The sequence below is a fragment of the Vidua macroura genome, chromosome 27 (genome assembly GCF_024509145.1).
Source record: "Vidua macroura isolate BioBank_ID:100142 chromosome 27, ASM2450914v1, whole genome shotgun sequence".
NCBI lineage: Eukaryota > Metazoa > Chordata > Aves > Passeriformes > Viduidae > Vidua > Vidua macroura.
The window spans coordinates 5,928,294-5,948,494 of NC_071597.1; the positions used below are offsets into that span (position 1 = coordinate 5,928,294).

The window sequence follows — 20,201 nt, forward strand, 5'->3', positions numbered from 1 at the left end:
ACATAGACAGGAGCTGGAATTCTGAGAACTGACAAGCTGGGTATTAAAGTCTTCTCAGGATCAAGAAAGACAGAATTGATACTGTATGACTCCAGGAACTGAGGGGAAAGCTTTCCAGGACATGGCTGTGTTTTTCCAGGTTTCCCAGGTACCCCACCACTCTGCTTAACCTGGGTGAGAGGTGCCTGACTCCCACGATCCAGGTGTGCAGCCAACCCATTCCTTCAGTCCAGGACAAGGTTGTTGTCCATGGACTTGGAGAGGCCCTTGAACCCTCCCATTCCTGGCAGCCACCTCACACAATCCCACCACCAAGTGATGATCCTGGTTAAAACCTTGCTGGGTTCTTTATCCCCATTACTTCAGAATTTTGTCACTTCAAGAAATAATAACAATAAAAAAACCTTTCCAACTTCCAGCATCAAGTTATCCATGACCAATTTGTACAATTTGCTCCAAAGCCAGCACCGTTATTTGGCTGAAATAGCTCCATTTCCCACCCCCCTCCCCGCCCAGTCATCATCCCCTTGATGGATTTCTCCAGAGTTATCCCAGTCCTTCACTCAGGCCTTTGCCAGACTCACTCAAACAAGCTCAATTCTCATAATCTCCCCTCTAGAAGAGGCGTTTCTTTTCCTTAATCCTCCCCCCAGTCTTGTTCTGTCCAGGTCGGATTCAGCTGCTTTGGGATGAAGCTGTTATGAACAGTTTCCAGGTGTTCCCCAGAGACGCGGGCAGGGCTTTCCTAGTTCCCATGGCAACACTAAAAGAAAACTACTAACTCTAGCTAAGTACCGATATTGAAATGCTAATTAGCTAATTGCTCTGTTTGTTTTCTCTAAACGACCTGGCCTCGCACCCCTCCACGCTGCCATTCTGGGACTAACATGCAAATAAAAACCCCTTAGGATCATGGGAGTATTTTTAGGAGATAAAAATGAATACAAATCAAAAACTGACACAATAGAGGAGTCTAGACAAATGCCCTAGCTGAGGAAGAGGGAAACACATCCCCTGACTGGCTTTTAACCGTCGCCATCACCTAAGAAGGAACAGACTATATTAGGCTCTGAGAAGCCGGGCGATAGAGACAGAGAGCCCTGGTGCTGCCACTCCGGAAGGAGTGGGGACAGCTGTTGTTCTGGACTTCAGCAACAGACTCTGCACGCCACACCTCCTCATTCTCTGGCCGCTGGTGTGCCACAAGGAAAGGAGAAAGGACAGCTGCTGCTGGGGACTCCAGTGACCGACTCTGCATGCCTCCTTCCTTTTGGCTGCCTGGGAAAGCTACGACCGCGGGGGCGAGCTCTGCGTCGAGCCCCCTGCCCAGCTGATCTTTTTAATAAAGAGCTGAACATTAATAAAGGCATTAGCCCTGTTCATTTCAAAGCCACTGCCTTTTCCAGTGGCCTTAACATCTCCTGAGCTCCAGAAGAGCTTTGTAAAGAGCCTTGGCAAGGTACCACGAATTAAAACAGCCACTTAATTAAAGCTCCCCCTAGTCAGGACCTCTGCCATATTGTCCTGGTGATTTACACAACTGCACACAAATCCCCAGCTGCAGAGCACTGTGAGCACTGCCTGTATCCCCCGGGATCCATGTGCAAAACAAACAGGCGGGGATGGAGCATGGAGCAGGTCTTTGCTCACTGATGTCTGAGACCTGTGCTCCAAAATGCTCTTTTTAGTTTTCCTTGATCTCAAAATCACGGGATGGTTTGAGCTGGGAAGGACTTTAAAGCTCTTCTCATTCCCACCCCCTACCATGGGCAGGGACACCTTCCATTGTCCCAGGTGGCTCCAAGCCCTGCTCAACCCAGCTTTGGACACTTCCAGGAATGGAGAGTCCACGGCCTGGACCCTGGGAAACCTGTTCCAGCCACTCCCTGACTTCCAGGGATGGTACAACCATTCCCTCCATTACAGAGCCCACAGCCCCTGCCAGGGGAGGACAAAGCTTTGGCAAAATGGCTGAACAGAAAAGGCTGAAGGTCAGGCAGTTGTTTCAGGAACGGCTGGGAACTCCAGCTGGCAGGAGCAGCTCCAGGGTCTCACCTCTAAAATTCTGCCATAGATGTAACTCCACACCAACAGAAACCTCCCCTGTGGAGATGAGCCCGAGCTGCTCCATGTGGCTCATGCCAGGGAATTTGGTTTCTGAAGAGGAAACCTTCTACTCTCTGAAGTCTTAAATATTATTGTTCCCTGTTGAGTGTGGGTTAAACAAGGAAAATAGTGATACTTTCCTCTGGCTCTTTTGCAGCTCTTCTACAGGCATATAAAAACAATAATGAGTCAGTCAAGCACTTTAAGCAGTCAGGCAATGATAAATGAGACCCACTAAAACCCTTCTGTCTTTGCCAAGGGCACTCTGGATTATACTTGAACCTGTTTTAACCTTAGCACTTAACCTTCTTTTCCACAGAGTTGCCTTTGCATGCAACAACCATGATGGAGCTCAAAATAACATGTCAAACAAATGGTTCCCTGAGAGAAAAAGGAATATTTGCTTTACAGTTGGGGCTGGGGTTTAAGCATAGTTTATGTGCTTGCTAAACCTCAGAATTTTAAAGGAATGGGGATATAATTCCATGTTACTAGAAAGGGAGGGAGGAAAGGCATGAACCACAGCATGAAAGCATTTTTTATGTCAGCTTGGCATGAAAAGTATGGAGAAAGAATATAGATAAGCATTATTTCCAGCAATCATAGAATCCCAGAAACAATGAGGTTGGAAAAGCCCTCCAGGATCACCGAGTCCCAGCTGTGCCTGATCCCCACCTTGTCCCCAGCCCAGAGCCCTGAGTGCCACCTCCCGGTGTTCCTTAGACACCTGCAGGGATGGGCACTCCAAACTTCCCTGGGCAGCCCCTGCCAAGGCCTGAGCCCCCTTTCCATGGGGAAATTCCTGCTGCTGTCCACCCTGACCTCCCCTGGCCCAGCCTGAGGCCGTTCCCTCTCCTCCTGTCCCTGTTCCCTGGAGCACAGCCTGACACCCCCGGCTGTCCCCTCCTGTCAGGAGTTGTGCAGAGCCAGAAGGGCCCCCCTGAGCCTCCTTTTCTCCAGGCTGAGCCCCTTCCCAGCTCCCTCAGCCACTTCACGTGCCTGGAAGGAATGGGCTGGCCACGCCAGTGTGGCCCCTTGCCAATGCCTTCTGCTGCTCCTGTTTGCCTCCCTGCATCTCCTCCCCAACCCTCACCAGCCCAGGCACCACTCCCAACCTTTCCCCTTCCTCCAGCCCTTTCTCCCTCTCCAAGTGCACACTGGGAGAGCAGAAAACCGCAGTTTGCAGACACTTCAGCTCAGGAGCAGCACACCAAACCTCTGTTGTGGGGATGTCCAGCTGGATTTCAGAATCAGGGAATTGTTCATGTTAGAAAACACATCTGAGATCACCAAGTCCAACCCACAGCACCACCACCATGGTCACTGTTAACCCTGTCCTCGAGTGCCACATCCATGACTTTTTGAACACTTCCAGGAGCAGTTGGTGAGTGCCCTGTCCTGCCTTAGATCCAATGCTTGACAACCTTTTCTGTGAATAAATTTTCCCAAATTTTCCCTAATATTCAATCTAAACCTCCCTTGGAGCTACTTGATGCTGATTTATCTCTTCCCCTTGATATTTTAGAAATGTGAGATTCCCTGTGAGTAGCAAGGATCATATGCCTACAGCTGGGATTTACTGCATCATTGTTGCAATAGGTGATAAAAACTCATCATCTGCATCTTCAAATCATCATCATCTTTAACAATCAGGTGCCCTTGACTGACAAACACCCATGGGTGAGACCAGGGGAGAAGCCTGGTGCACACTAAAAAGCTGGAATATCACACACCTGGATGTGCCTGGAGTGAAAGAGGAGAGGAATTATCCCAAGTGAGGAGCATGCAGGGAGAGGGAGCTGCTCGGGCACAGCTCGGAGGAGGGGTGAACCAAAGGGTTTCTCAGCACTAAAGCCACAATGCTGGTTTCTGGGTTTGTTTGGTTTAATGAAAGTGTGTCTTTTTTGAAAGACAAGTGGGATTACAAGAACATACTTGACTCAGACACTTATTTCTCCTCCTGACAGAAAAAAAAAAAAAACCAAAAAAAAAAACAAAAAACAAAACAAAACAAAAAAAAAAAAAAAAAAAAAAAAAAAAAAAAAAAAAACCAAAACAAACCATGGAAATACCAGAATACACAGAGGACTCACAGTAACTGTGTTTACAGCTGACAGCTCTTCCCCATGTTTCAATATTACTTTGCAAATGGGGACTGTACTAACCAGCATTATTTACAACAAAATAAATGCACACCACATTTCCCTGCCCCTGGTAACTGAACTGCCCTTGCTTGATCTCCAGAAATAGTTTGTCACATGAGTTTACCTGTGGTAACTCTGCTGTAACACCTGGTGTTAGATGGGCTTGAAACATGGGAGGAAAATATGCTGCAGTTAATTGTTCCAACAAACAGCCACGGGCACCCCCAAAGGAGGAGTGATTTAGGCTCAGAAATACCCATCAGCATTTAACAGCATTCCAAAGTGGAAGGGAGGTGGACACTTTACCTCAGGATGCTGTTCAGCCTGCAGGCACTTGCAGAAGCTCTCTGGGGTTTGCAGAGCTGCAGTAGCTGGGGGTGTTCAGGTACTCTGTGTACCTGGTTTGCAAATGCAGTAAGAAAGGCTTTCAGAATGCTTTTTGAGTGAAGACATTTGTAGAAAAATCTGTTTGGTTTCAATTCCTTCCAACCAGGAATGATGGATTTTCTCGTGTCAGTACAAAATCACAGCCCACGTCATTCTCTGAAGCAGGTTAAAGCAATTCCCCTCCCTTAGTTAAAGTTTAATCAATTTTAATAATAAATATTTAATAGCAAACATAAACCAGAAAAGCAGTGCTTGCCCCGAGGAGATGACAGCTTTATTGCCAATCCAAAGAATGGAGTGAGAGCCTTGGATTGGCCGGGGGCTGTGGAGGCTCCGAGCTGGACAGGATTTCCCACCCGGGACCTGAGGAGTGGGATGCAAAGTTGAGGTCACTCCAGGCATTCAGAGTCCTGCAGTGCACCTGCAGCACCGTGGGCCTACTCCCAGTGCTGGAATTATTCAGAATTTGAAACAGAAGAATGAATGAAGCTCATGTTCCTGTTCTTTTCTAACTTCTCCCAGCTCTGTCCCAGGTTCCTTACAGCATCAGAAGAAACCAAGAGGAGCTAACCTGCACACCCAGGACCTGCCTTCATATGCACACCTCCCCTGGGATGGTTCCCCGTGTCTCATAGGGAGCACAGCTCTCTGCATCCTGCTTTGATCTTGCTTTTGCTGTGCTGCCAGAGAAGTGTGAGCTGTCTCATTACTGCCAGGCTGCTCCTGGAGAAAGTGGGGCACATGTGTTTGTTGGCCAGCTGGTCCCTGTCAGATACAATGTAAAACACAAGCACTGACCCCGCTTTTCCTCCCTGGGCTCCAGTTTGGGTCTCTCCCAGCTGCCAGCTTTTGTGAAACTTGTAGAAATCACATGGTTTTGAGACTTCTCCTCTTCTTGCAAATGGAGGAAAATTGCTGAAACCTCATCTTATCAGGAAATAAGCCTAAAACCATCTCCAGAAAGCTCAGACGTTGGGCTGTCACAAGCATCCTGCTCTGACTGCCCTTTGAAAGAGGGGACTCGTTTGAAAGCAGTAAATTAAATCCCTCTATTCAGGGAAAGCCAGACTTGAATATGTAACTCAGGGTTCCCCCTCACTACCCTCAGATGACACCAGGGTTTGCCTCAAAACCCCTATAAAATAGAAGCTGGGTGCAATAGAACCTGCTGACCTACAAGAGCAAGATGTAGAGGCAGCACATGGTGAAAAGTTCCCCATCTCTGCATCACTTTTTCCATTACTTCATTCTGAACCAGATGATCCATTTAATGAGGCATCCCAGGGCTTCCATGATTTATTTTGCACTGAGATTTTTATTTGAGTTAACTTCATGGAAAATAGAAATGCTTTAAGACAAAAAGCTTTCATTTTTTACATGGAAAATCTCATCCCAGGAGACACTTGGACATTTTTCTGGTATCATGCATAAACACCATAGAAAAATCCTTTCCCTCTTGACCTGTTTTTCCCTGGAGAGATGCAGATGTACAGAGACATCATCACAAGACTGACCTCTGAGAGTCTTTTTGTTCTACCACGAGATAATGAGAGAATTATTTTTGCAGGGATGGATGCAGTTGTGGGGGCTAACAGAGGGATCTCACCCTCAATGTCCAACCATAACAGCCTGGAACTTGTCTCCTCCCACAGCTTGTCCTGAACTGCCATGTATACCCCAGCACCTCCTCTCTCCGTGCCTGTCCTGGAATTACTGGGGGACTTGTTGGGATTGGTGTGGATCAGCTCCAAACTCCTGTCATACCTGACAGAAACAAATCCATTTGTTATTCATGTGGAAGTCACAGGTATTTCAGGAGATGCTTCATCATAATTAAGCATTAGTTAATGGCTGTTTAGAGTGATCCTGCAGTATCTGCAGAAGGGATGGTGGCTGCAGCATCTGAGGCCAGGGTAGAGGATTAAAAATGCAGCTCAATCAACAAGGATCAATCTTAACATCCAGCACAGCAGCTCCTTCTCCCCAGCATGATCTCCACACCCTGGTCGTGCTATCTGTGGAAACTGTTCCCATCTTTTACATAAAGATTGGTTTAGATGGAAACATTGTTTGAGAAATGACCACAGCAGCAGTTTTCCCAAAGCCTTATGGGAAAACTTGCCACTTTTCATTAAAAAGAAATTCCCCAAACAGTAAATGCTTCAAAGGAATAAATTAATATATCAGGGTTGTGTGACTGCTGTACCCCCCCCCCCCCCCACCCAGCAGCTCCTGAGCTGAAGAGGACACAACTTGTTGTGTTCTGTGAGATCCTGATCCCCACCCCTAACCCTAATCCCAGCAGAATATCAAGAGAAAAGCACCAGTATGATGAACAGAAACTGTACTTCTGAGCAGAATTCTGGTTCACCTATTCACAGAAACACCAAGAAATCTGGTGGTGAGTGTCAGCTCCCATCCAAGGTCCTCTTCAGCTGAACCATCCTATTACAGATGGCTGAGAGTCCCCCCACATCTCCCAAAACATAATTCCATCCCCCATTCAAGGTTGAACTGACAGCTCTCGAACATCCTGGTTTAGCTTTCACAGGTTCCTCTATCACTGGAGAGCTGCTGAGGAGTTCATAGCCCTGGTGACACCAAAGCCTTGCAGGAGGCCCTGGAAGGGATGGAGAGACTTTCCTGGATGTCTCAGGATTCACCATCCATTTCAGTGCCAGGGAGCAGTGGAATGTGGTGTTGGAAGTTTAGATAATCAAGGGTTGAGCTTCTATTAATTCCTCCCACTGCTCATTAACTCTCCTCTGCAATTAATTTAGTCCTGCCTATGGCATCTGCAGTGATGTTTGCTGGGCTGTCATTGAGCAACCTCATGTGAATCCTGTCCTGTCCTATCCTCCCGCTGTTCCAGAGCTCCAGCTCGTCATTTTCTACTGAGCTGGGAGAAGTCTCCTGTCCCGGAGCCCTTAAATTACCCCTCTCACAGTAACACAGCTGAATCACCAGAGAGCATTTGCTGGAGTTTATTTATTCTCTTCGCCTGGCCTAAGATTAATGTCCCTCAAACCTTCAGGTGAACAAAAAGCTTGAATCGCTGTTATGGGATGGCATTCACTGTTTGTTGTGGGTTTCAGCCCCTTTCATAAAGTGAAATTTTTGCACAACTCCACTGCACGAGCATGGGACTTCAGAGAGCCTGAAAAACACGAATGGAACAAGAAACCAAAAAAATGTCTAAATGGGTTGCTTTGATTTTCTTCTTCTAATAATGACAAAACCTTTAAAAAGCAAAATAAATTTTAATAATTTTTAATTTAAATTTCATTTTACATTACTTTAATTTCATGCCCATCTTCATATTACATTTATATATTAGTCTTATCACCACCGAAACAGCACAATGAAAACTCAATTTTATAGAGAAGCTAAATCTTGTTCCCACTAAAGTTTCTAAAATTTTTGGACCTTCAGTGGTTTAGTTTGGGGGTTTGGGTTTTGGTTTGGGATTCTTTTCATATAGGCAAGGTGGACAGACTCATGACTATCAGTTTCCCTCAGGAAAAACTCCAATTCCCAAGAAACTCACACTGGAAGTGAGCTCTGGACAACCTTTGGAGTGACTGAAAGTGAAACCTACAGACCTGGCATGAGACAAGAGCCTGTAATCCCCTTCTCACGCAAGGTCAGACCAGTGAGGGGGAGTACCTGAGGAGGAGATGAAATTTGACTCAGTCTTTTTCACTTCTGATTTTCTTTTCAAATTTCAGTCTCTGAGGAAATCGCAAAACAGAACTAGCTCCTCTGACTGGAGCAGACAACTGAGCAGCTCCTCTTGCACATGAAAATCCCTGATGGTCCCATTCCCTTGGATGGGCTCCTCTGGGAAATCCAAGTGCAGATTAAACCTCCTTTCATCCATCTCACCCTGAACAAATATATGTGCATTTTCCATTACCCTTCACTCCTTCACTTCAGCTCCTTGCCTTAACACACAGGCTTAATCCTTCCTTCCAAAGCACAACAGCAACAAATGATCAAAACAATTCAGCTTTTCTTCAATGGCATGTGCTTGGTTGTAAATATTCATGGCTGGGTGGAAATTGGTTCTTGATGGCCCTGAGCACACTGGTGTCAGTCGTGCTGAATTTACTCTCAGTATCTTTTACCTCCAAGGGCGATGGAGTCAGACATGGCAGATGGAGTCAGACATGACCTCCTCATCTACCTCATCTTCCCTCTTAGCTTGTTGAGCTTCTGGTGCCTGAGAGGTTTCCTCACAGATTTCCATAGGTCGGAAAGACCCAACAAGCTACTAGAGGACCATTCTGGTGCACGCATCCCTCAACAAAGTCAACCTGTTAAGGCTTTTCATCACAACCTCTCAGAAGATGCAGGTGTCAAAATAGACACTGACTTTCACAACCTTCACATTTAGCCACAGATCACCATTTTCTCCCTCAAGAAGATCTGAGTCCTCCCCACTCCCGGCCCTGTCATAGCTGTCATCACTTTGTAAGCAAGAAAGTTTTCCATGGGTTTGTTTTCCCAAAGAGCTCTTCCTACAGAACGCTGCAGGATCTCACCAGCCCAGTAAGCAGAATGCTTTTTGTATTTTTGAGTCCCATATAGAGCTGGTGTAGCTATGGCAGCAACACAACCACCTGACACACTGCTCACACCTGCCTTATCACAATCGCTTATCACCTTTATTGCCCTCACCCTGACCACGCCAGTGGATGCAGAATTCTGCTGCATGGCCAGCCTGAGCCTGGATGGCACTCCAGGCATAAATCCTGTGACAAATGCCTTTGGGAAGGCATATGAGGGACTCCAGACCCTGCCAGAAGAGATGGAAATGCCGAGCATGATCTCCCCATCCTGTCATTCCTCGGGAGTTGCCAGGCACATTTTTTGTCAGCAGGAGCTTAGTGATGAATCTGAGGGTTTGTTTTTTTTTTTTCATCACCACTGTCTGCTTCTAAAGCAAATAGGGATAGTTTCAGGAAATGGGAAAAGACAGGGGTTTGCTCAGAGAAACTGTGGTGGACTCATTATGGAATCAGAGCTGCGAATGCCTCAATGCTCAGTGCAGACAGAGCTGTCAGCAGCTCTGCATTTTAGGGCAATTTTTGTCCTTAGGTCAATAATGCAAACTTGTACACAGAGTTCACAGAGAGGAAGGTGATCGTCTTCTCAAACTGGCTTTCATTTCTCAAGAAAGATGAGGGTGAACTGAGCACAAGAGCAGGTCAGAGATGGGCAGAGCTCCTCAGGGTTAGAGCTGTGGTTTCCATCACTGTTGGTGACACGAACAATAGGATTGAGGGCATCCTCAGCAAACCTGATGACCCCGGGCTGTGTGACACACTGCAGGGAACGGATGTGATCCAGTGGGACCTGGATAGGCTGGAGAGGTGGGAATGTGTGACCCTCACAAAGTCCATCAAGGCCAAGTGCAAGGTCCTGCAAGGCCGTTCAGCCTGGAGAAGAGAAGCTCCAGGGAGACTGATCTCCTTTAGAGCCCCTTCCAGTGCCTAAAGGAGTCCAAGAGAGACGGAGAGAGACTTTGGAAAAGGGCATGTAGGGACAGGATAAAGGGGAATGGCTTTAAACTGAAGGAGAGCAGGTTTGGATATTTGGAAAATATGCTTCCCTGGGAGGGTGGGGAAGCCCTGGCACAGGATGCCCAAAGAAGCTGAGGCTGCCCCTGGATCTCTGGAAGTGTCCAAGGCCAGGCTGAATGGGGCTTGGAGCAGCCTGGGATAGTAGAAGGTGCCCATGGCAGGGAATGGAACTGGATTATTTAAAGGTCCTTTCCAACCCAAACCATTCCAGGATTCTATGAAAAAATTAGATGCTCCAAAAATAGCAAAAGGATTTAAGACCCAGAAGGTCTTCACCTGCTTTCTGTTACAGAATCATAATTCAGCTTGGAAGGGATCTCAAGAGGCCAGAGGTCCCCACTGAAGTCTGACCTGTTTTCCTTTTTTATCAAGTGGGAATTTCTCCTCTTTGAATCCATGACAACTGGTTTAGATTTTTACCCATTTCTGTCCATGGGGATCATGGACCTGGTACTCAGAAGCTCTCAGGGAGGGTTTAGAGTAAACCCACAGCAGTCATACCATGACTTTTCCCAGGGTATCACTGCATCTGGTGAGATAAACACAAAAATTCCTCAAGAGGTGACATCTGGAAGGTTGTTTATTATCTGCCAAGAAGACTCCAAGGGATATTTGCATGGGGGGTATACACAAGCTATGTTGTTCTACTTTACCTCTCCAGCTGGAAACCATGCTGGGTTTTTTATATATTCCTTGTCCTTCCTGGCCTTTACTTCTAGCTTTGGACATGACTAGACTAAGTCTGGTTCCTGTAGAGAGAGCACAAGTACATGTGAAAGCTTCCTGTGGTCTCACCCTCCACCCACTGCAGACAGAAAACTGTACCCAGGAGAACTCATCCAAGGCCAGTTGTCAGGGAGACCCTGTGACATCAACTGTGCTAGTCACAGAGAGCCACAGACGAAGGAGGCACCAGGACATGGTGCCAGATGGTTATCAGATTTGTTCTCTGTTGTTGACAACCTTGGCTCTCCACTGCTTTGGGCACTTCAGTTCTCAGTGTCTGTCCAGGAGAAATGAGCTGAAGCACAAGAAGCTGCACTCAGAGGTATTTCCAACACTAAGAAAAGCCTCACACAATTCCCAGGACAATTCTGATAAACTCTGGCAGCTCTCAAACATCTCCTCTATCCTTGGAACTCCAATGACACCCTCCTTGCTCAGCAGTTCTTCCCCATTCCAAGGGTGGGATTTGCATTTTGCTCCAGCTCCAGCTGCTATTTGGAGTGCAAATCCCCGGGCAGGTGGGGTGTGGAGGGTGGAGGAGCTCTCTTTTGGACTCCTGATAAATAACTCTAACAAATGGGAATCACTCAGAAGTGAGGAGTGGTTCTTGCTCTCCTCCAAACCAAGTGCCAGCTGCTCCAGCAAGAGAAGCTGAGCCCACATCTGGCTTTTACATGCACAAATTCTTTGTCCTTCCTCTCCCAGGGCCCTCCCCACACCTCATCTCCCTTGTCATCCATCCCCCTCTGCTCTCCAACTGGCTCTGACACTTTGGCTGTGCCTGTTCCTGACATTTCCCACTTGTTTAAATTATTCCCCATCCCAAAGCCTGAGGGAGGGAGGGCAGAATGCTTGGCTAAGAAACAGCTCAAAACACATCCAAACACAGCCCTTTTCAAAGACCATTAAGGAGGACTGTCACTGTTCTGGTCAGGTTTGCAGTCAGATCAGCATCCTAAATGTGGAGCACCAATGTCCCAAGTTAACAACCTGCAGCCCACTTCTGTCATGGTTTGATATTGGCCAAACGTCAGGTATCCATGAAAGTCATTCGCTTACCCTCTTCTGCTACAGTACGGCAGAGGAGAGGGAGGAAAAAAAAAAAAAAAGAATTAATAAAGGTTCATGAATTTAGGTAAGGACTGGGAGAAAAACACTCTGAGGGAAAAACAGGTTTAAATTTAAAGGTATAAAGTAAATTTATTTTTAACAGAGTCAGAGGAGGATAATGAGAAGTAAAAAAGTAAAATAAGCCCCTAAAACACCTTTTTTCACTCCCAGCCCCTCCCTCCTTCCCACCGACAGCACAGGGAGACAGGGCATGGGGGGTTTGGTCAGTTCATCACTCCAGACCTTTTTTTGTTCATTTAGGGAGAGGAGTACTTTTTTCTGCTATGCCATGGGGTCCCTCCCACAGGCAAGCAGTCTTCCCAAAACTGTTTTGGTGGAGCTTGTTGACGATGGTACCTATGGGCAGCAGTTTTTCTTCTAGTCAGAGAAGAGGACAAAGTGAGGACATGTGAGGGAAACCACACAACAGCACCAAGGTCAGTGGAATGGTTCACTCATCCACGGGGTGCAGTCCTCTAAAGTCAGGCTGCTCTAGTTTAGAAGCAGGGTCCTCTCTTTCTACTTGGGTCTCCACTGGATCACAGCTTTCTCTGGCATCCACCTGCTCTGGCATGAGTACTTCTCTCGTGGGCTGCGAGTGGATCGCTGCATCCCCCATGGACCTCATGCATTACAAGGGGACAGACAGTTTGTTTCACCAGAGCCCTCACCATGGCCTGCAGAGGAATCTCAGCTCCAGTGCTTTGGAGCACTTCCTCCCCCTCTTTTTCCACTGACCTTGGTGCTGTTGTGTGGTTTCCCTCACATGTCCTCACTTTGTCCTCTTCTCTGACTAGAAGAAAAACTGCTGCCCATAGGTACCATCATCAACAAGCTCCACCAATTCAAAGATTCTTGCAAAATCCTGCAGCACCCAGAAGTTGATCTTGTCTAGGTTCTGCACTGGGGAATCGCTCATCGTGTTTTCACTGCCAGCCACACGGCCCCACCACCACCACACGGGCAATGGCGGCTGGCACCAGTTAATGCCTCTCCTCATGGAGGAAAGGGAAGGGGAGGCTGCCACCACCGCCCTGCCCTTCTGCTGGCAGCACAGCTGGCCAGGGGCAGCCAGGCAGGCGAGGCTCGCCATGGGCCGCACTGGGATGGCGCCAGCGCTGCCATGCCACCCCTGGGAAAAAACTGGCGGGTGTTGTTTTGTTATCACAGAGGTGTTACCAACCTCTCTAATTGGGCCAGCAGCATGTCCATCTTCAGAGCCATCGGACACTGGCTTTGTCACACATGGTGGAAGTTTCTATCAGCTTCTCACAGAAACTACTCCTGTGGCCCCCTGCTACCAAAAACCAGGCTGTGCCAAACCAACACATAGTATTAAAGGATTTAAAACTGGATTTGCCATGAAAAGGCCCCACTGAAGCTCCACAGCTTTCATCAGATTTTAACTCTATTAACCATTCCAACCCAAGAATGGTTTTTCATGAGCATTCATCCCAACTGGAATCCATCCATGAAACTTCCTGCAAAATATAAAATATTATCCTACCATTTTTTGATAAATAAAGGAAATACAAACCCCATCTGTGTAACAGGGAACTGCCACACCCATAAATCCTTACAAGACAGAGAAATTTAATCTAGAAAACCACTGGGTGGAATGAGGGTCTGCACTTCCCAAGGGCAGGGGTTGCTATTATAACCCTGCACTCCCTCTGTGCTTGTGCCCACACCCAGACCCTCAACAGCACCTACAAAACTGAGATATTCCAGTGCAGACTGGGAAGGCTCCACAGACACCTATTGGATTTCCTACGTGATTTCCTACTGGAAGAACTGGTCCGTCTGTGTAAAAGTTATCACTGAATTGCACATCTCATAATTGCACATCTCATTATTGCACATCTCATAAAGCAAACTTTGGAAGAAGTTGTGACTCTCCAGAAAAATTGTTAAATAAGAAATGTAATGTTTTTCTGAATCAAGTATGCACTATCCTGACTTTTTTTCTTGAAGAAAGTGAAAGTTGTATAACAGATGAGAATGGACTAGTTAGTCTAAAAAGCCAAAACTATTCACTAAACATTGGCCTGATAGATACACTAGAAAGAAGGGCAGAAAAAATATGTATAGAGAAAGCCAGACAGATTGACAGACATTTGTGTCTTAAAATAGCAATAATCACATGAGACACACTTCATTATGTGCACCCTGTAAGTCAGAAGAATGTGCATTGAAAATAAATGAATTCTATCCTTCAATTGTCATGACCACTGGCAACAAATAGACACCTGATGAGGCAGAGCAGGCACAAGGGAAAAGTTTGTGTTAGCTGGAATGATTGGATGTACGGGGAAGCACAGCCCAACACTGCGTTTAGCAAATGACCCGACTGAGGAATGCAGTACCACCCAGACACCCAGAACAGACACCCAGAACAGCCCCCAGAGCCATGGCCGGGCTGTGCTAGGCAGGGCTGTGCTGCTGGAGAGCATTTCTCAACAAGGAGGGACTGAGGGATCCCATTCCCCTGCTGCTCACATTCCCAGTATCCACTCCCAGCCATCCCATCCCTCACACTATGTTTGCCCCATGGGCTGAAAGAGTTTTCAGAGGTTTTCTCCCCATTGCCCCCCACATTTGCTGGGCCACACACAAAATCCTCCTGCAAGTGTCCCCTGTGACTGCCCAGCATCATCCCAGGCTGGAACAGTGAAGACCACAAGCCACACCAGCAGCCCTAGGAAAGAGGCTTTGCTGCACACACCCATAGGGACTCCCAGAACATCACAGTGGTGCGGCGAGGGCTGATGAGCCCAAGCTTTGCCAGGCTCAGCAGCAGTGGGATGGAAGACCTTGATGTCGCGTTGAGCAGCAGGAGCACAGCTCCTCCCGGAAAATGCCATCTGCAAGGCCAGTTCCAACCAGGACCTCCTGTGGGGAGCAGTGCAGAAAACAAGGAGGGGATTTCCTTGGCTGCTGCTATCAGGCTTTCCTCCTTCACATACTCCAAGGGAATGGCTTTGCTAAAGTATGTTCTGCCAATTTTCTCTTCTTCACTGGCTTTGCCTACAACAGAGCTCTGCATTATCTTCTCTGCTGTTCTGTGTGGCAATGCCAGTGCAGGATCAGCACATCCTGCTAAGACCTGGCTGCTCCCTTTGGGATATTTCTGCAAAAAAGCTGTGGCTACTCACTGCAATGAGCAAACCTTAATATGGGAAATGTTGTCTGAGAGGTATTAGAGGGAGAAGGAACACGAAGTGTAGAGAAAACACAGCTCAAGTCCTGTTATTAAAGCAGTGACAGAGCATATAAGCAGGGCAGTGGAGGAGGAAGGAGAGTAAAGTTAAGTGTTTTCAAAGATGATGCTGCCGTTTCAGCTCCTGCTCTCCATGCAGCAGCAGCAGCAGCAGCACTGTGGGCTTTATTCGGAGACACCCTGCACACAAAACCCCCATGCACCAGAGGGCACAGCTGACCAGAGGCAGCTCAGCACTGACTCCTCCAGCAGCACCTCATTGCAGAGTTCCTGTTTGGTGCAGCCCTCTGCTGCAAAGCTCCTGCCTCCTCTGCTCTCAGCTGCCAGAATCTGGGGAGTGTATATAAAACCCTCATAGTTCTTCACCCTGATGACATATTGCAGAACTGTCCTGGGATTTACACCCTGTTTCCCTTCAGGAAACAAATCAGGCTTCAGTGATGACTCTTCTCCAGCAGGTGCTGCAGCAGGATGGATGTGCTGTCAGTGAGCCCGTGTGCAGCTGCAACAGGTTGGTGGTGATTAAATGCAAAATTCATCCAGGACATAAGGTTCTGATTCAGCCTAGAGGCAGCTCATAGACCTTTACAGCATTCTCCCTGTGGAAACACCTACTCATCCTTCAAACAGACACTTTTTCCTGCCTTTTATCTGAGAGGTAAAATCTGGAAGAAAAACAGGGTTGTTGTGTCCCTGTTGAGTGCTACTTCCTGGATTTCCATAACTTGGGGGATCACCTGGAGTCAGTGAGATTGAAGCCCTGCCTCTGTAAGACACAATGTTGTCTTCTGGCTCAGGTAGGAGCTGCTTCACAGAATGGGCTGAAGTATTGCACTCAGTCTCTCACTTTGACAAGGACAAGCACTGTCTCTTTCTAGCTTGCCCTGATCTGTTTTAGCAGAGCATTTATTTGGCAGATGGGGAATGTTTGTCTTTCTGGTCTTTCTGGAAACTACAGTATCCCCATGAGAAAAAAAAAAGTAAAATCATTGTTTCAGAAGCAATTTTCTCAAAAACTCAATAGCTAGAGGTGACACCCTGGTGGGTCCCAGGGGGGCTGCCAAGAGCTCCTGTCTTCTGTCTTTTAAAGTCCTTTTTTAAGCCCGGCAGGTGCTTTGAAACTGCTCATTGCTCCCTGGCTTTGAGGTTTTTGCTTTTGGCTAGTTCTTATTTCATTTTTAGCAAGTCCAGAGGCAGAATAGCTCCCACTCCCCTCACTTTGCTACCATCAAGAGAGGTCTGTCCATCCTCCTGGGATCTGACCTCACTTCCTGACCCTTCTGTTCCCTGGACTTTTGCATCTGTTTCTCCCTTTTTATCTCATTCTCCAGGCTTGCTCACACACGGCTTTTCTTTAGCAAGCTCCTCTCCTTGGAGCTTGGTTGACGCCTTCCTACAACTTGGATGACCCAACCCCTGCTCAGACCTGCCCAGGGAGCAGAAACAAGGGAATGTTTTGCCTGAATATCCAGTTTGAAATAGACGCAGCATCAGAGATATGCACAGGTAACAACTGAGGCATGAAATTCTATGTTCCTGCTCAGAGGTGTAAAGAGAGCACAGTCCAGGAGATGGCAATGACTTTGGAGCTGGAGTCAGTTGGACTCATTTGTTCGGAGATTCAAAGCAGCACAGACAGAAAATATTACCTTCTCCCAAAACCAAAGATTCTGCTGATGAACCAGGGGATCACAAACCCTGCCCAGGACCTGCTCTCTGCAGGACACACCATAATTAGCAGAACAAGCAGCAGCACTCCCAAGAAATAACCACTGAAACCTGTAACATTCCTGACTCCAGGATCACAGAGCCAAGGCACTGCGCAGCATGGCCTGAGAGCACAGTGAGACTTAGCCCAGACCCCAGCATCCCCCAGCTCAGTCAGGATGGGGCTCAGCCCCCTCTGCAGCCCCCTGCCCGGTCCCCTCACCTGCCCCAGTGGCACACAGGGGCATCACTTCATCCAGACAACCTCGTAGTCATTTTTATTTTACACTGACACATTTACCACCACAGCACCCACACCAGCCTGCATTGCCACCAGGGTGCCAGCCAGAAGCTGGAAACTCAGCAGCAGCTACTTCCCTCAGGATGCTCAAGTGCCCAGCTCACTCCACCTCCCCCCGTCTCAGAGCAGACCGGGATCAGAGCTCAGCCTCTCAGCTGCTTTTCCTCTCCTTCTCTTTCTCCTCCTTTCACCTAACACAGCACAAGAAGGACAGCACCAGGCAGGTACCCAGGTACCCAGCTGCTACCCACACTAGGGTATTAAACCAGGATTTATGAGCCATGAACACCAGGAACAAGAAGAAAAATTTCCCCCTCCAGAGTTCCAGCAACGCTGCAAACACCTGGAGAAATACAGCTGGACACTGCTCAGACCAGCCCCAAGCACCTGCCCTTCTTGTTGACTCTGTCCAGCCCTCTCTGCTGCCTTCAGCTGGCTGACATCCACTGGCCATGGCAAGAGACCCTCAGGCCCCCTGTGATGCTCAGCAGCATCCATCTGACCCTGAGCAAACACTGGGAGCCATGGGCCTTACGCAGGATGTAGGCTGGACCTGCTACAAACTCTTTGCAGATCTGGCCCCACAAAACCCCCATTAGGACTCCAACAACCAAACTTCAGCTCAACAGGCTTCCTCCTGCTCCTCCTCTGCCATGTCAGAGCCTGGCAGCCACTGTCTCACCACACCGGACCCACACAGCTTGACCAGTGACCTCCAGGGCTGCAACACCACAGTCCACGTGCCCAGAGAAGAGAAAAGCAGCATGTCTGTTCATACTCACAGTTTTGAAGTCCTTATGGTTGCACTCCTGGCCTCTGAACTTGCAGTACAGCATCATATCCTTCAGGTCATGGCCAACCCGTGCCAGGAACTCTTGCATGCTAAAAACTTTGGGTTTATACTGCTTAAAGTTGGCCTTTTCTTGGAGGGTGGCTAAGACAGCAGGGTCAGCCAGGTGGGGGTTGGGGATCTGCAGGTTGACATCCAGCAGAGCCAGGAGCTCCCCAGCATGGTACAGGTCGTTGGTGGTGAGCCGGGAGAAGCGGAACTCGTTGAGGTTACAGATGGTGACAGCAGGAAACACCAGGCTGTTCGCCACCACCTCATCCACTTTGGTCACGTGCTGGTAGGAGAAGTAAAAAGCCACCCTGTCCGAGCTCTCCAGCAGGAGGAGACCCAGCGAGCCCACAAAGGCCAAGGTCCAGAGCAGGCGCCGGATGGTGACCGGCCCGTAGACAAAGACGTGACGGATCCCATGGAGCGTGGTGGTGTTGGCAAAAATCTGGATGCTGGAAGGCTGCAGGCTGCCCATGCTGCCCTCGCTGGTGCTGTCCTTCAGATCCATAGTTCATTTAAATCCTGGTCCTGCTTTTTGGGTCAGTCTGGAGCCAGAACCGGGATCTGGATCTCTCCCCTCTCCTCTCTAAAGTAATTAAACCCTTTCAGGGGCAGGCGAGGGAAGCAGAGTGAGACCAGCTGCTGCGAGTTTATCCCACGAGCTCAGCAGTAGCTTCGTCGGGGTAAATATTTATATAAAATCCATTCAAACTCTTGCTCTTGATTTCCTCGGTGCGATAAGGAGGGCTGGTTTTATTTAGGGAGACACCAAGGTGATGTGGAAGAGATGTGGGTGGGCAGCGAAAGCTGAGCCAATGGCAATAAAGTCCTCCCCCTGCACACACACACACACACACACACACACACACAAGCACACACGCGCCGAGGGGAGCTGAGATTAAGCGAGCGAGCCTAAAACAAGCGGAGGCAGCTCGCAGGCTGTTAACTAGCGCGGAAAGGCGAGGATGCTGCTTCCCCCATGTCTTCAGCCCGACCGGGAGATGCTCCCCGAACTCTGGGGATGCGACTGCAGGATTTAGGCATCTCTCCTCCTCCCCACTTCTCCATTTTGGGCAGAAAACACCACCCCGAAAACCGAGCCCGTGCTGTCGGTGTGATTTGCAAGGGAAAGGTGGGCAGCTAATTCAGCGGGAGAAATAGGAGAGAAAAAGGGAGAGGGAAAAGGAAAGGCTAAAAAATAAAAGGAAAGGCTGAAAGATAAAAGAAAAGAAGGGGATTGCTGCTCAGCTCCATGCACGCACACACGCAGATTAGAAAGAAGTGCATTAACCCACTTCTCTTTCACACGGCAGCTCCGAGCAAAACCCAGTCAGGGCAAGACCCGGGGAGCGGCAGCGGAGGGGCTGTAGCATCTCTCATCTCTCCTCTGTCTATCTCAAAGCTTTCCTGCCCTGCAGGAGTTCCAGGGAGAAGCGCTGCGGGCCGTGAGTCGCACATGGATCCGGAGCCCTGCGGCAGGGCAGGGAGAGGGAGCTGCGACCCGACACCCTCAGCTCCAGGCTGGGCTGAGTCTGGACGTGGCCGTGCCTCGGCGGGGCCGGGGGGGCTGTGCCCAGCAGCTCCTGAGGCCCCCGGCTCAGCCCCCCGAGGCTCGGAAGCCTCCGAACCAGCAGGATCTCCAGATGTTCTGTTTGCCGCCGGAGGGCAGCTGTGACGGATGCGTTTGGGGAAGGCGCTCCCAGATGTGCATTCAGCCGGGAGGTTGGGAAGGAGGGGGTGGAGGGGAGAAAAACTGGGTTTTCTACCCAGGAGATGCTGCAGATCCTGTGACGGTGCCTCGGTGCATGCGTGGTGCGACTGCAGGAGTGAGAATGACGGGGATTCACACCAGAGGTGTGAGGTGCTGGGTCTGAGCAGGGTCGGAGTAACTCCCCTCCATATCGGCTCCATGAACAGCAGGGGTTTTGCTCGCTTTTTTCAGAATCATAATTAAACCCCAGGATTTCTGTCTCTGTACAGCACCCAGCCCTACAGCAGGTGAGGGTCCCAGGGCATGGAAGCACCCAAAACATGACTTTCCCAGTTGGAAAGAGGCAGGAGCAGAGGGTTGAAGCAC

General features: G+C 48.7%; 1 protein-coding gene across 3 annotated transcripts in view; it reads right to left on the reverse strand.

Annotated features, from left to right (window-relative positions):
• The window catches only part of LOC128819803 (acid-sensing ion channel 2), a 409,246-nt gene extending 390,385 nt beyond the window's left edge, over window positions 1-18,861 (reverse strand). For all 3 annotated transcript variants that reach the window (XR_008440748.1, XR_008440747.1, XM_054000162.1), the window contains exon 1: window positions 18,069-18,861. Coding sequence is in view for 1 of the 3 variants with exons in the window: in XM_054000162.1 (XP_053856137.1) it covers window positions 18,069-18,632 (564 nt within the window). In the remaining 2 variants the exon portion in view is untranslated. The remainder of the gene's footprint in view (window positions 1-18,068) is intronic.
• Between the last annotated feature and the right edge of the window lie 1,340 nt (window positions 18,862-20,201).